The 16461-nt window shown below is 36.4% G+C and overlaps 1 protein-coding gene across 1 annotated transcript in view; it reads left to right on the top strand.

Moving 5' to 3' along the window:
- LOC120308358 (mastermind-like protein 3) overlaps positions 1–16461 on the top strand; it is a 191535-nt gene that overhangs the window by 35266 nt on the left and 139808 nt on the right. The window contains exons 2-3 of the mRNA XM_039344313.1: positions 8090–8106; positions 14361–15884. Of these exons, the coding sequence (XP_039200247.1) occupies positions 8090–8106; positions 14361–15884 (1541 nt within the window). The remainder of the gene's footprint in view (positions 1–8089; positions 8107–14360; positions 15885–16461) is intronic.

Raw genomic sequence — 16461 nt, 5'->3', positions numbered from 1 at the left:
TAAAACCCTAAAGACTTAGCTTGCTAAGATTAACAGGGCAGCACCAGCTATCCTTTTCAACATTTCTAATAAAGCTCCTTTATTTAACTGATTATGAATTGGTTCTAGTCCAATTTTTCTATTATTTTGCACAATAGGAACTCCATTTGGAATTAAATAGATTAAAAACAAAACAGTTGAAAATCCATATAACTCAATATACTTTAAAACTAAGTTGCATATGTCTTGTTATCTTATTTTTATCATGGATGCATTTAGTTTTCAGTTTTTCCAGGAGCTTCAAAGTGTTTCTTAAAAGTTCAGCTCCTTTCCTAAATAGGAGAGTGTACTTTTATTGTGTGACTGCCAGAGGCATCTGTTCGGTGCTGCATGGGACATTCCTGGTGATGAGTAATGCACTCAACACTGCTACGCCACTTATAAGCACAGTTTTGGAGCTCTTCGCAATAACTGTAACAGTTTTATTGTAAATATAGTAGCCCTTAAATGCCTAAGAACACACAACACTTAAAACCTATAGTTTTCTTTTAAGACTGCATTCCCCTATCTGCCATTAGAGCATAGGTCACAGTTCCCTGTTTGCTTACCTCTTGACAAAGGGAGGAATAAATAAGGCTCACAAAACAGGGATTCCTTTTGTTGGAAAATTACTGCGGGTAATAATATCCAGTTTAGTTTGCACCTGGCACTCTCCCAATCCCTAGGTCCACATCAGAGAAAGAATATACAGTAAGTCTTTCAATTCAGTTAGAAAAGTACAGCTTATTTATTAAAATCAGCAAACAAAAAAATAATGTGACAAAAGCAGACAAATGAAAAAGACATGAATAATATCTAAGAATTAATATTAGCTATAAAATATAGCAAAAGATACAGAATTTCCAGAGCCTCTGGAAACCATAAAGTAGGTAAACAAGTTGGACCAGTCCCAAAGTACACAGCAGCAGAATAGAGATGGAAAATAGGTCATCATATTATCCCTCCTCTATTCTGCACCGTTAAAGTATCAGTTTAGTGAGCGAAGATGATGTATCCAATATTTTCTTCTCCACTTAATCTGCAAAGTTCTTAAAGCACTAAGCCAAGATGCTGGAAAAGAGATGGTTTTGAAGACATTCATTTTTGTAAATTTGATCTTTAAGGCAGAGGAAATATTTAAAAAATATGTCTTTCTAGATACAGCTAGTGTTCACTTACCCATTGCAATTGGGACTGGCAACTCTGTAACCAAGCGATGTGATCATTAAATTAAACATCACATGAGCACACCGATTTACGTCTGTTCCAGCTGCAGTTGTTAAGCAAATCACTGAGAGTCGTTAAGTATGATTTCATGTGACCATGACTTGTAACTTCCTACTACCTTCCCCATTTACTTTGCATGTGAGAAGCCAGCAGAGAAAGTCTTAAATGGTGATCACATGATCATGGGAGATTGAAACCATGATTACAACCAGGTTGCCATCCTGGTTATAAAGTGCCAAATCATGATCCTGTGAAATGACCGTTACCTTGAGGACTGACTGTAAATGTCATTTTTCAGCAAACATAGCAACTTCAAATAGTCACTGAACAAGTAATTAGTAAGGAAGGATTATTTGTATGTTACTTAGAGCAGTGATGGAGAACCTTTTAGAGATATAGAGTGCCCAAACTGCAACCCAAAACCCACTTATGCATCGTCGGGTACTGGGTGGGTGTGGCCCACTAGGTGGGTGTGGCCCACTGGGTGGGTGTGGCCCATTGGGTGGGCGTGACTGTGGTGGTAACAGCAGACTGGGTGGGACTAAAAAGTTCAATCAATTCCAACTTTGCAAGATCTTTTTTTTCCTCGCGAGAAGTTGAAATTGACTGATTGATTGAACCTTTTTTTTTGTACACGGCAATGGAGGCCTAAAGCAAAAAGGTTTTATAAAACCCAGCTGAAGGCCTAGGCCTGGGGCGACAGCGCACGTGCCCACAGAGAGAGATCTGAGTGCCGCCTCTGGCACCTGTGCCATAGAGTAAGAACTGTATCCGGTGGGACATCTGACTGCTGTAATCTTAAATCATCCAGTCAAACAGGAAAAAGAAATGGAAGAGTAGCACCAGAATATCCTGGCAGCTAAGTGAGAGGAGAGAATTGAGATGCTTACTTACAGACAAAGATACTAGACTGGGACCAGAGAGTGCCCAAGCAATTATTTTAAATTCTATTATGCAAGGTTGAGTATGTTGTGATGCCATGCAAAAAATGTAACAGATTGATTTACATGTTTATTAGAATTGGAAGAAACATGGTATCACCATTCCTTATTGCTGAAAATTCAGTGTACAGTTTTTGACCTTTATAAAGTGTATGTACATCCATGGAGCTTTATATAGTCACATTTTGAATGTTCTGTGCACATACATTGAAATAATTTTTATTTCAACATTTTGGTGTTTTTTTTGTTTTTTTTTTTTTGGCAATTGAAACAATATTAGAGCCTTCCAGTGGTCAAACTCATTTTTCTAGGTTATGGAAATTCTGCTTGGGTAGTGTTTTTATTAGCATTTCTTTTGCATTTCCCTTTGTCAGCAAAATGTAGTTTTGGCTTTTGTTCAAAAAGCAAGTAAGAAAATTGGACTTTTCAATTGTTGATAACAGGTGTACATTTTTGATGGCAGTTGGGAAAGGTTAAATGATTAAATGAGTAAAATTAAATTTTATATTAACAATGCTAACTTTTTCAATATTCATGCTTACTCTGCTGACTATCCAAAAATTTCAACCATGAACCTGACTTTCTTAAGATGGCTAAATCAAGATTTACACAAGGATGCCAGAATCTCTTGTGAATATGTGGGGAGGATGTGTTGAGCGTCTTAGCAAGAATAACTCCTATGTTATGGCCTCTGTCTTACTATACCTCACATGTTTGTTGTAGCACTGGCCTAGATGAAATACCAAACCCCACCATTCTAGCAGGATCCAGCATCCTATGAGTTGCCAATAAACATTAAAATGTCTTACAGTGCCCCATATGAACTAATAAATGCAAAACAATTTGGGTTAGCATAGAACATTTTAAATGGTTAATAACCGCCTTGCTTAATAAGAATCATATTTTATATTAGGGGTGTTATATATTTATCTGATGGTGTTGTAACAAAGATGCAGTGACTTTTTTGCACTGTTGATCTTGGGGTGCATGTCAGAGGTTATCCTCCAAACTACAAGTGGAAGCCAAATATTTAATTTAAATCCAAATGTAATTAAAGTTAATTTAATTAAGTATGAATATTCCCATATACTGTATATAACAAGGTTCCCTTGTTGTTACAATAAAAATATATAGTTTCGTGGGCCTCTGAAAATGCATCCAAGGCTTGGTGTGGGCATACATGGGTTGATATGGCCCCAGATTATATTCTCCACATTATAATCTAAGTGTTCTCTCTTTTCTCTCTAATTTTTGATATATACAATGGCAGTATTCTAGAGGTAATGAACCATATACCCAGCTTCTCATTCCTGTGCTTTTTCTGTAGTATAATTTGACCTTCTGCTCTATGCTCTTAGTGCACACAGTTTCCTTATACCCTCAGGGAAAAAATGTCAAGCATAAACCCTTCCTCTTGGCATCCCCATTTCTTTCAAAGCCTGTCGACTGTGAGCCTCTTAGTCAGCTTATTTGCTTCACTAGAGCTTGTTCCAAAACTGTGCGGGGAAGACCAAGCCATTTGTGGCCTTTGTTGCACAAAATAAGTTGTTCGTGTTCCTTTTCATAGTAGCTTAGTCTATGACAACTGCAGATTACATGTTCATTGTCCCACTTTGGATAGTACTATGAATGAATTTAATACTCTTTCCATGAAAATGGTCTAATGCTAAAATAAATTAGCACTTTGGAATGGCTTCCAGACAGCTGCCAAAGGTTTTGTAGAAATAAAATGCTATAAAACTTTGAAAATAAGTGTCAGCATTCTGGTAGAGATGCAATAATATAAATCTTTATCTACCTATTTTCCCATCAAAATGAACCATGAGATCAGTCATATCAGACAAAAACCGAAAAGAAACGTTGGTAGAAATATATTAAAACTCCTGATCAGCACTTAAAACAGTAGAAAATAATGCCATGGTGCTTGTTAAGACACATATGCCTGAAATCTTTATGAAATTCATCTTGGAAGCAATCAAAGAGGGTTCCTTGGAAATGGTTTAAACAAAAGATGGTCAGGGATTTGCTGCTATCTGAACTTAAAATAATTTTGCCCATACACAAAATCAAGGTCCTCTTTATAAGGTTGATTAAGAAATAGATGATTAATGAAAGAATAGTGATACAATTGTAGCACATGAACTAATATTTGATATAGAATCAAAATATCTAATGTATATTAGGATGGAGATATTTTGAATCTTTTCCCACAGTTTTATGGTACTGGTTGTTTAAGTGACAGTCACCTGAGTCTTTATCAGGATGAGAAACAACTCTTAAAAATATTATGTCTTTAGTAACAGATATATCTCAGAAAATTAAGAGCAGGGCCTTTACATTTGGCAGTCATAAAAATAAACATATTCCAGACCATTTTCAGCATGAATGGGTAACTTATGGTCCATAGTATATTTCTACTTTTGAATCGCTGCTTTAGAACCCAGTGAATTCCTTTACTTGCGCTACCAACATGTGATGATATTATTTCCTATAGTGAATCTTCAGCAAATAACCAAAAGAAACTATTTTTAATTTTTAATTATGCACTATATTTATTTGCAGACTGGGACTTTTAAAGATGCTTCACCCTTTTTGCATCATGGCCTTTCCCATTGTTTCCTTGGCCAGTGAAAATATGCTGTAGCTCTGATTACAGTTTTACAGGGAAATACACATTCTTTGAATTGGGCACAGAAAGGAAATGAAATCTATTGAATATAATAATGTATCAAGACAATATACTTCATCAGTACCTTTTTTGGCCACATATTGAATTTTAAAGATAATTCTATAAAGCGGAAATATGAACAGTTTTTAATTGATAAAATAACTATAGCCAGATTCTAGTTACTCAAGTAAATATAAAAGTTTGTTGCAAGACTTACAAATTGTGGCTTATGTCCCTAAACTTAATTGCAAATTTCTTCTTATTGAGGAATAAACTTTTCTGGAAGTTTAATTAAAGTATGTGTTTTAACTAAAAAGTATGTGTTTTAGATCTGCTTTCTTCTGGATGAGAAAAGACTTTCAAAGCAAAATATCATTATAAGGCATTCAAAGGAAACATTGACAGCAAGGTGACTGAAGTCTTAATGAGAAAAATTATAACAAATAGCAATAAAAAATGGATCCTATGAAGTTCTACAATACAGAAGTGATGCTTATGAAGATAGCAATCATAGTGATAATAATATGCTTTAAAAGTTAGCATATGAACAGAAATAATGTTAGAAATAAATAATACTTAAATTAAACAAAAATTAAAGTTATAAATAGAAACTAAATTAGAATATACAAAAATACAAATAAGACATATCAAAATCTATACAGTTCTAATTGTAAGGAAATGGTGGAATATGAAATGGATAATCACTTTCAATGAAAGTAATAGATAACTGAACCATATAAAACATATAGAGAGTAAGGAAGAAAGCCTTGATAAACAGAGGAAAGATCCATTCCCAACAGATGATATGGGGATATATACCAGTCTATACAAAGAAAGAGGTTTACAAAAATGCCTCATACAACTATAACCCTGTCTCCAATTCTTGTGAAGATAAACATGGAAGAAAAGCACATTTAAATTTCCAAAATTCTACTACTAGTACTATACACACACGCACACACACACACACACACACACACCATAAATAAGTTAATACCAACAAACAGTATGAACCAATTACAGATGGGGAGGGGGGCAGAATGTTGTTAATTGATCAATTGCCTCCACTGTGATGCTCCCTGTCGCCCCAGGTCAGGAGGGTTGGGGCCGACCTCACATTGGGGAGCAAGATGTTCCAGAAGGCAGTGCAATGGCAGAAAAAATCTTTCTCCTAGCCAGAATAATTGGGCCAACGGGACACAGGTAGGATGGGCCTATCCGAATGGGATGCTATGGTCCCTCAAGTATCCTAGATCCATACCATGAAGAGCTTTAAAAGTAGTTACCAACACTTTGAATTGGACATGGAAGCAGACTGGCAGACAATGCAGCTCACAGAGCAGTGCTGTACAGGGGCCATTCTTGAGGCCCCAAGAACTACCTGCGCTACTGCAGTACACACCAGCTGTAGCCTCCGAGTGCTCTTCAATGGTGGCCCCATGTAGAGCACATTACAGTAGTCCAACCATGAGATGATAAGGGTCTGAATGACTGAGTGCAGGGACTCCTGATCCACAGGAAATGAATCATCTAAATATAAATAGAGACATATAGTACACTTGTAGAAAAGAATTATACAGAAGATATAATAGTTTAGCCTTTTTACTTGTTTCTATTGAAAATACTCAAGTTTTGCAGACATAATCAAAAAGTGTTGTAAATGTAATGCACAAGTGCAAACAAAATACATGCATACACCCAGTTAGAAATTATATGAATTGTACATTAAATTAATCAGATCATATTACTGTAAAACTTAAGATTAACGTTGATCTTATAAAATGAGATTTTTAAAAATGATTGCTCTCTTATTGGAATCGTCCAGTGATTGGAAAATTCACTTTTAAAAAGGAATGCATTGCTGCATTGTAAAACTTGTATTGATTTTACTAAGTATACAGATCTTGCCATCCCAGGAGATCAAGCCTAAATGTAGTCTGCATCAGCAGTTTCACTTATCAACATGACTGACAAGGGCAGTTTCTCTTGCAAAGTGAAGTGAAGTCCATGCATAGTTCGCATGAAGAGAATGGTTAGGATTTGAAATTACCTGCAGAAAACCTTGTGCCGACCTAAAACATGAATTCCTTCTTCATGATAACAAACTTTGAGTAACTCCTTAAATATACATTGGAGAATATTCTGTCGCAAGCCATATACTATAACTGCAGAACTGCAAGGACAAAAACCACAAATTTAAAACAAACAGTATAACTGTATAACCTGCATCAAAAAGGATTTTGGAATCTGTATGCAGAATAGCATCCATAATTGAAACAGCCACAAATTACCTTATGCTACAAAATAGTCTTGGAATTTAAAATTGGGGTAACATGAGTAGTTAGAAGCCTGAAGGAATAAAATCCAGTGGTTGAAAGAAATAGGTTCAATAATCTATTAAAAATCTTTTATCCTTCCACGTGCTCAGCAGAAAATAAATCATTTCTACAGATTACAGGTATATTCTGTTTTATTTGGGGCTTTTTTTCTCATAGAATGCCCAGAATAGAGTTCCGGCACCTTTTTTGGATGGAACCTTATAAGGTAGGCAAGGCGGGTTGTATGACATGTGAGTTCCGGCACCTTTTCTTTTTTTTTTTTTTTTTTTTAGAAAAAAAGCACTGGTTTTATTTATGCAGATGGTAGAATTGGATGTATTTTGGCAGACAATGTCATTTCTTTTCAAGATAGAATACAGAAATTAAGGATTTTGAAAGATCATAGGAGAATCAAAAGGTAAATAAGATAGAAGATTTTTCAGGACAAAGTGTATGCAAAGTTTATGCAGTTTATCCTTTTAATCTAAACAGATTTATTTATAAATCCTATTGTAATTAAAATGTATTGCTAGTGAACAGTGGAAACAAGATTTGTTTAAAATACTTCTCAATCCAGTAAAAGGCACTGCTTTTCTCTAGTACTTGTCTGTTTTTATGAAAAAAGTGCAGCTAATATACCTTAGTATAATAAAGACATCAGTATGAATTTAAATGTGTTTTGTATGGGGTTCAGAACATTCTTTTAATTAATAGGATATGAATTAAATAATGTATATAAAGACTAAGATATAATAGCAATATGAAATCACAAAACAGAAATAAAAATTATTTAAAATTTAGCTCAAACTTTAATCCCAGGATATAACTGGAAGCTAATTTTTTTTAAGTAAAATGAAGCTGGATCTGGTTAGTGTGCATGCACACTAGAGATCAGACCATGTTTTCTTGTGTTCCAGATGAGAAAGAAGATCAGGTAAAAGTATAGCAAATAATTTTTTTAATTATCATTTGTTTGAGACATAGCCCTTAGTAAACCCCACTTCTCTAAGGCTGCCAAATAAATTCTGGGTGCATTCACTCAGAGCTTTGCTCAACTGATATTTACCTTACAGATACTTTAGGATGAAGAAAATAAAATATATGTTTGCTTGTAATTGCTGTGTGCTTTCCCAAGGAATTTGGAAATATTTTACTTTGAGGTAGGTCTTTGCCACCCAGTTCTACTCTGCAGAGCTATATTTAAAATATAATATACAATGGCTATTTCATCCTATCCTCTTTATCATTAATCTAGCCCTGAGAGGAATCATACATTGGTCCAATGGAGTCATTTTTTTTTATCTTCTTTGGTTAAACCAAGAGTATTTCACTGGCTATGTCATGGAATTGTTTAAGACAGTGTGAAATCCAGAATCAACATGGGATCTACACTGTTATTTCGAATATTGCAACAATATAATATAGACAATGCCTTTTAATTGTCAGTTGCTGGGATAGGGATTAAGATTGAAGGTTCTCTGACTACATCTCAGTCTGCCTGTTATGTGATCCTAATTCTTAATTATTATTACAAGAATGTAAGTTCATTTGAGCACAAATGATTTAGCAGCTCTTTTGAAATGACATTGAAAATAAAAGCCACCCATGTTTCAACAGAGAATTAAATCATAGGATTTGTTCTTTTTTAAACCTTTGTCTTAACCAAAGCTCTTAGGAATATTTATTTTTTAAGATTGCTCATGAAAGAAAAATATAATAAAATTGCACTCCTTCCACTTTCATGCCAATCTCAAAATATTCAAAATATTTCTATTCTTGAATGGATTCCCAAGCCAAAAATTTCAAAAGAACAGGACACTCAGGATCTTAGGTTTAGCAGAATTCATTGACTCTTTGCCCCTCAAATTTCATGGAGACTCTTCTTTTATTACTGGCCTCTGGTCAGTCTTTGCTGAGCTATTTTCCTGCAAGAAATGGGTTTAGTTTAAGGACAGCAAAATCAGTGGAAGCAGCCTTGTCTACACAGGCAGATTGAAAGCTTTATATTAGCAGCTAGAGTTCCCCTGTCAGTGAGCAGTCCAACCAACAGGTTTGTGTTACAGCAAGATGGGCAGAGTAAAATGCTGAAGTCTATTTGAATTTTATGGTCAGATAAAACACTGAAAAAGGATTCAGTCTCTGAGCTTGTTTTGAAGAAGCAATAAAATCACTAAACAGCAGCCGCTGTGGTCACTCCCTATACATAATTGAAATAGCTGCCCACTAAAGTCAAATAGGAGGTGGGAGGGGTGGTGTAAGTAGCTCTGACTGTTGCTATAACAACAGGCATCTTGGTCTAATTTCTTCTGAAAAATGACTTGCTGCTAGTGGAATGAAATGCAGCAGCTTTTTTTCTAGCGGATGAAAATGTTATCGACAGGCGAATGTGGTCCCTCGTTTAGGTAGCAAATATTCTGTGATTTGCCCATTGCAGTCCTTTCAGGAATTTTAAGATGCATTATTCCTGGATATACTATATAGGCCTATGGGTGGGCACAAAATTGTCTGTTTGTGTTTGGGGGGGGGTGCGTGTATGAGGGAAAACGTTACAAATAACAACACAACAACAACAACAACAACAACAACAATAATAATAATAATAATAATAGAGTTGGAAGGGACCTTGGAGGTCTTCTAGTCCAACCCTCTCTTCAGGCAGGAAACCCTATACCACGGGTGTCAAACTCGCTGTGTTACGTGACGTGTCACAACGTATCGTGACTTTTTTTGTATTGCCAGAGCTGGGGTGGGCACACCCCTGCCCTATACCATTTCAGACAAATGGTTGTCCAGTCTCTTCTTAAAAACTTCCAGTGTTGGAGCATTCACAACTTTTGGAGGCAGGTTGTTCCACTGATTAATTGTTCTAACTGTCAGGAAATTTCTCCTTAGTTCTAAGTTGCTTCTCTCCTTAATCAGTTTTCATCCATTGCTTCTTGTCCTGCCTTCAGGTGCTTTGGAGAATAGCTTGAATCCCTCTTCCTTACGGCAGTCCCTGAGATACTGGAACACCTCTATCATATCACCTCTAGTCCTTCTTTTCATTAAACTAGCCAGCATGGCTGGCTCAGGAATTCTTGGAGTTGAAGTCCACGAGTCATAAAAGAGCCAAGGTTGCCTACCCCTGAACTAGACATACCCAATTCCAGCAGCTTTCTTTATATGTTTTAGCCTCCAGTCTCCTAATCATCTTTGTTGCTCTTCTCTGTACTCTTTTTAGAGTCTCAACCTCTTTAGAAAGTAGTAGATTATTTAAACTCTTAAAAATATTCCCATACATTTTACCTTTTATATATTCCACAACAGACTTTAACAATTTGATGTAGTAAATATTATAATACTCGCGTCATCACAAGCCAGTATAACCAAAATGCTGGGCACTGATAATAGGAGTTGGAGTTATAATCCAGAGGCAGGAGGGCTGCACGCAGACAAAAAAAAAAAAAATCCTTGGGGACTTCCAAAAATTATAAATCAATTATAATGATGGAAGGGACAAAGATTTAAATGCCTAACTCAGAAATCTGTACAGGTAGTCCTTGACTTACAGCCATTCATTTAGCAACTATTTGAGGTTACAACGGCATTGAAAAAAGTGACTTACGATCATTACGGCATCCCCATGGTCATCTGATCAAAATTCAGGCACTTGGCAACTGGCATATATTTACAATGGTTGCAGCATTCCAGGGTCATGTGATTGCCATTTGCAACCTTTCCAGACAGCTTAGGACAAGCAAAGTCAATGGGGGAAGCTGGATTAACTTAACAACCACAAGATTTATTTAACAACTGCAGGGATTTGTTTAACAACTATGGCAAGAAATGTCATAAAATGTTGACTTACTTAGCAACCATTTTGCTTAGTATTGGAAATCCTCAATACAAGAAGAATTTTTAAAAGCTTGAACTTTTTTCCATTCTCTGAAATAGCATTACCAGATGTCCAGGAAATGGAGGACATATCCATCTTTTTGTCTTCCATCCAGCAGGCATAGCCTTAAAATCAAATATTGTGCAGATTTTTGAGTATCTTAACAAGTTATCGCTTCTTGAGCAGCTTTCTCCAGGGCCCATCACTTCCCTATTAAGTGCTAACCGCAAATTAACAAGCTCAGCTCTGTGACCTTAATTAGTTGATTAGTACCCTGGGCAGCTTACCTGTTGCATGAAATTGGCAAGACCTTAATCAGTTACATGCTGAATGCCTCCTAACAGCTCTAGTGCATTCCTGTGGTGGAAAAACAGTCTTCCTAAATGCTGAAAAAGTAAATTTGTATAGATGTAGACTTAAAGACTTTTTGTTTGTTTATTTGCAGTTTTTCACTATAATTTTTGTTGTGGATGCCAAGAAAGTTAAATAGGGTATTTCCCCCTCCCCCCTCCATGTATCCTCCTTTCTTGTTGTCTGTATCCTTCTTTGCTTGTTCATCTATCTGATAACTCTACCCTGAAAAGGAGACAGGTATGTGTAAGAAATGTAGATCAGCCAGGGTGTTTTTCTCCCAGAATGTGATGAGAGTGTAAACTGCTTGCCCACATATGAGCAAAGAAATTTCTTACCATTCACACTGTGGAATAATGAAAACATTCATATGCGAAAGACTTTCTTATCAAACTATATCTTAAGAAATGGAATATTTGTATTTTTTGCTTATTAAGAGCTTCTATAAAGTTCTTAAAGTTTTCTATGACTACTGAAGTTTATTTCTTATAATGTGTCTTTTTACCTACATTAACAAAAAGTGCATTAATCTAGGTGTATGGTCTGTCACATTTCTTATAACAGTTTTTTTTTTTCATTTTTGTGGATTCATTTCAGACATTATAAAGTATACAACAGACACATTGATTTTACCTGGTGTTATATAATATAAAATAGGTTTTGTAGTTTATAAAAGGACCTGGTGTCATCCAATATATTTTCTGCTGTGTCATGTTAGATGAGGATTATCAAAGTTGGTAATTTACTAATTAACTTGAAGAATCCAGATTAAAGAAAATTGAAGAAAAAATAAGATGTAGGTAATCTAAAATTAAGAATTCTAGGAATGTTTGAAATTTACTGGTGCAGTTTTTTTGTCTTGTTTTCTTTTTATAAAGCAATTGTAGTCATTCACAGACCCTATGCTTCCTGCAGCTCCCAGCAATCTAGGAGCCCTCCACTGAAATTAGCAGCAAAATACCAATTTTTTAGCTGCTCAATCACTCATACCTTGGTCATCTCTTCTTTGGATTTTTGTAATGCACTATTCAACGTATTCAGAAGCTACAATTGGTCCAGAGTGCAACAGTGCAAATAATTCTGGAAATACCTAGGGTGGCACATGTAGCACCACTGTTATGCAAACCATATTGGCTGCTGATCTGCTTCCAGGTCCAATTCAAGATGTTAGCTATCACCTTTAAAGCCCTTTATGACATGGATCCAGGATAGCTGAGGAACTGTCTTTCCCCAGTGGGATTTGCCCACTCCACCCGTTCTGACAGAAAGGGCCGGCAGTCCCCATCAACCAAAGAGTTCGGCTGGCAGGGTCTAGGAAAAAAGACATGGCCCCCTGCCCTTAAAACATTTGCCACCAGAGGTGAGATCTGTCCCCATCCTGTTGGTCTTTAGGAAGAGGTTTAAAACCTGGCTCTGCTGATTGGCATGAGGCCCTGATGGAGAAGCTGTGTGCCGGAGGGGGTTGGTGCAGTGGCAGAGAAAGCACCATTGCCACTCTGTTCTGGACATGTCTTTTAGTTTGTATTTAATCTTGTGTAATTTTAATCTGTTTTTATATTTATAATGGTGGTTGTATTTCTATTTTTTATTATATTGTAAACCGCCCAGAATTGCCCCAAACAGCCAGAAGGGCAGTATGTAAATTCAATGTAATAATAAATAATAATAACATTGTCATCAAGACTGTAGCAGTAACATCTTGTTAAAGTATGCCATCCAAGTATTAATGAGGCCCCACTTCAAATGGGAACAAAAATTTGTTACTGTTATTCAATTATATATTATATATTTTTAAATAAAAATTTAATTGTGTGGTCTCTTGGGCATTAACTGGGGGAATCATATTTACCAGCTTGCTTAGAGGCACTATAGTAATGATTGCTAATTTTCTGAATGTTCAGATGATAGTATGGTGAACTACATAAAATAAAGGTATGGGAACTGCATGTTTCACTGAACTTGTTATATAAAACCTGAACTCTTGAAGTACTTTTCTGTCTATCATTCATTGGAAAGGGAAGAAACAATATAAATCCTATCTGAAGGACAGGTTGCATTGGGGAGATATGGCAATATCTACTTCATCCTAGCTGTTTTTTCTCATCCAAATTATTTTTTTACAAATAAAAGATCGACTGTGCAGTTGATTCAAGGTAATAAGTACTTACCTTGATTATTTAATGCATTATTTTGGGAAATGTTCCATTATGGTGTATATATTGTAACTGATATGAAGTACATATATAATGAAAAGGAAAATCTGTTGGCAGAAATCACTAGATTTCCTTGCAAGCTGAAGTAGGAAAAGTGTTTTTCAAATAACAACTGTTGTACTGAGGACTACAGTATTTGTTTAATTTTGTTTATTGGTTTTGCCTAGCAACATGTGGCAAAAGAGATAATTGTGATATTATAGTATTTTTAAAAGCTTTGGTACAAAAACTCCTGAAATTAAAGTGCAATGGGAAATTTTCAATAGTGCCTCTTTACATAGCATGTGGGGGAGTTACGTAAGGCTGCTTTCTGGAAATTTCCTACTTACATTGTAAATGGATATATTATGGAGATGGCTAGGAAAACATCTCGGACATGTATGCTGCTATTAGATATGGTAATTTTTAGTGTTTGAAATATGAGCACTCGTTGAACTAGTAGTTCCAGTCCAGTCTACCACTTCATTCTGCTTACTATATTAGAATAACTTATAACTAATTATAATAATGTAATAACTCTCATTGCCAATGATACACCTCCATTTGTGAGAAGAAATTGTTTCTCTAAAATTTTGTATTATTCCAATAAGTTTAAATAAAGTTCAGAAATCCAACTCAAAATGTTTTGAAACAACATCATCTTTATGAATCATAATAAATTAGTAAAACTTCCTGTATATAGTTATGATGATTTATAAAAGGTAGAAATGGACAAATCTTGAATCAATTACTTTTTCTTTTCTATTCAAGCTTCAAGAGACAGTGAAGAGAAAATTAGAAGGAGCACGCTCACCCCTCAACGGAGAACAGCAGAATGGTGTCTGTGAGAGAAGCTTCTCTCCAACTAATAAGCGGATACGGAAAGATGTACCTGGGATTGAGAGAGTCAACAGTTTGCCAAACAGTTTGCCTTTATCTTCTATTTCTCCTCTTCACCAGCTTGACCTAAAGCCATCTTTGCCCCTGCAAAACAGTGGAGCCCATGAGGGTACGCTGGAAGACCTAGGTAAAAATGGTGGACTTTCTGACCTAAAACTCCCAGTCAATGGATGTACTGAGCTTGAAGATAGTTTTAACATTCTGCACAACAACAGTAGTAGCAACAAAGAACTGAAACAAGAGCCTTTGGATGATCCTAACTGCACTGACAATTCTGACACATCCCTTTCTAATCAGAATAAACTCTTTTCAGACATTAACCTGAATGATCAGGAGTGGCAGGAATTAATAGATGAGCTAGCTAACACTGTTCCAGAAGATGATATACAAGATTTGTTCAATGAAGATTTTGAAGAGAAAAAGGAACCTGAATTTCCGAGACCAGCCACTGAGATTCAGGAAACTGCCAGTGTTAAAAGTGATCCATGTCACTCTCCATTTGCTCACTTACCAACAGGCTCTCCCCAGGTAAGACCTTCATCATCAGGGCCTCCTTTTTCAAATATCCCTACGGGTTCCAGCCTGCCTTCAGCCTCTAATGGTCCTCCTGCTCCAAGCCTGGACAGTTCACTAGCAAACTGTATGGTTCAGTCCCCTCAGACTCCCAACCAAGCACATCCCTCAAACCAAACTCAGTCACGACCAGGCAATAGTTTCCACATGAATCCAACAACAGTGACAACAGCAGGCCCAGGGCCTAGCCAAGTGACTGTGACTAGCACTGACTTGTCTCCAGCTGAGCAGTTGAAACAGATGGCAGCCCAGCAGCAGCAGCGGGCTAAGCTCATGCAGCAGAAACAGCAGCAGCAGCAGTCACAGCATCCAAACCAAGTATCTAGCTGGTCTCCAGTGGGACCTCCATCTAGTCCGTATGGAGGACCTTTCAGTACAGATAAACCAAATAGCCCGATGATGTACCCCCAAGCCTTTAACAACCAAAATCCTGCAGTGCCTCCCACGGCAAACAACTCACAAAAGAATACAATGAATAACTACCTCCCTCAAAACCATATCAATATGATTAGTCAGCAGCCAAATAATCTGGGTACAAACTCTTTGAACAAACAAAGCAATATGCTTTCTTACGGCAACACTAAACCTCTGTCTCATTTCAATGCTGACCTTAGTCAAAGGATCACTCCACCAATGTCCAATTCCAACAAGAGTCCCATGATGCCATATATGCAGCAACAACAGCAACAGCTTCCCCAACAGCCACCAGTTCAATCCCAAATGACATCTTTGAGTGAGGAGCAGAAGCGCATGCTTATTTTGAAGCAGAAAGGAATGATGAACCAGCCAGTAGCTTATGGAACTCTTCCATCTCTAGGTCAGGTAAGTGTGCACAGAGAATGTTCTCTGTGAATGGCTCATGTGAATTAACATAATAATTCAATAGAAACTTGTGTACTGTTCTCTAAAACTTTCTCTTTATATTTGCCTTCTTTAAAAAAAAGCATTTGTTTTTTGTGCATATAACTTTCTAGTAGCTTCAAACTCAACTTTCTCCTAAATTAGTGTTATTTCTGTCAGTACATAACTATGACAGATGAATGCTCATCTCCAGATAAAGTATAATCTATTTTGATAATGTGTTTTTGATTGATATTTGCTGTATTTAGATGGGTGTTATAGTTTGGGAAAGCCGTATTTTCCCAGTGCCATATTGAATGTGAAATCAGTGGGCTTGAACAGACTTATACCAGCCAACTCCAGATCAGCCAGAAGGTTTAATTTAAAAAGAGTAAAAAAGGATTTGATATGTACCTCAATGGAGGAAGACAAGGCATGAATTTGATTGATTACAAGTTAGAGCTGCTATTAAGAATTACCCCATAGCATTAAGAGTGAAGAATTGTCAGTTTTGCATCTGCAAAGTGCTATCCAGCGGCCCTGTTCGGGGTCGCCTATT

This window comes from Crotalus tigris, unplaced genomic scaffold (genome assembly GCF_016545835.1).
Source record: "Crotalus tigris isolate CLP2741 ecotype Arizona unplaced genomic scaffold, ASM1654583v1 scf7180000017903.3850313, whole genome shotgun sequence".
Taxonomy (NCBI): domain Eukaryota; kingdom Metazoa; phylum Chordata; class Lepidosauria; order Squamata; family Viperidae; genus Crotalus; species Crotalus tigris.
Note: the sequence above shows the minus strand (reverse complement) of the source record. Positions and strands in the feature narration are given on the sequence as shown.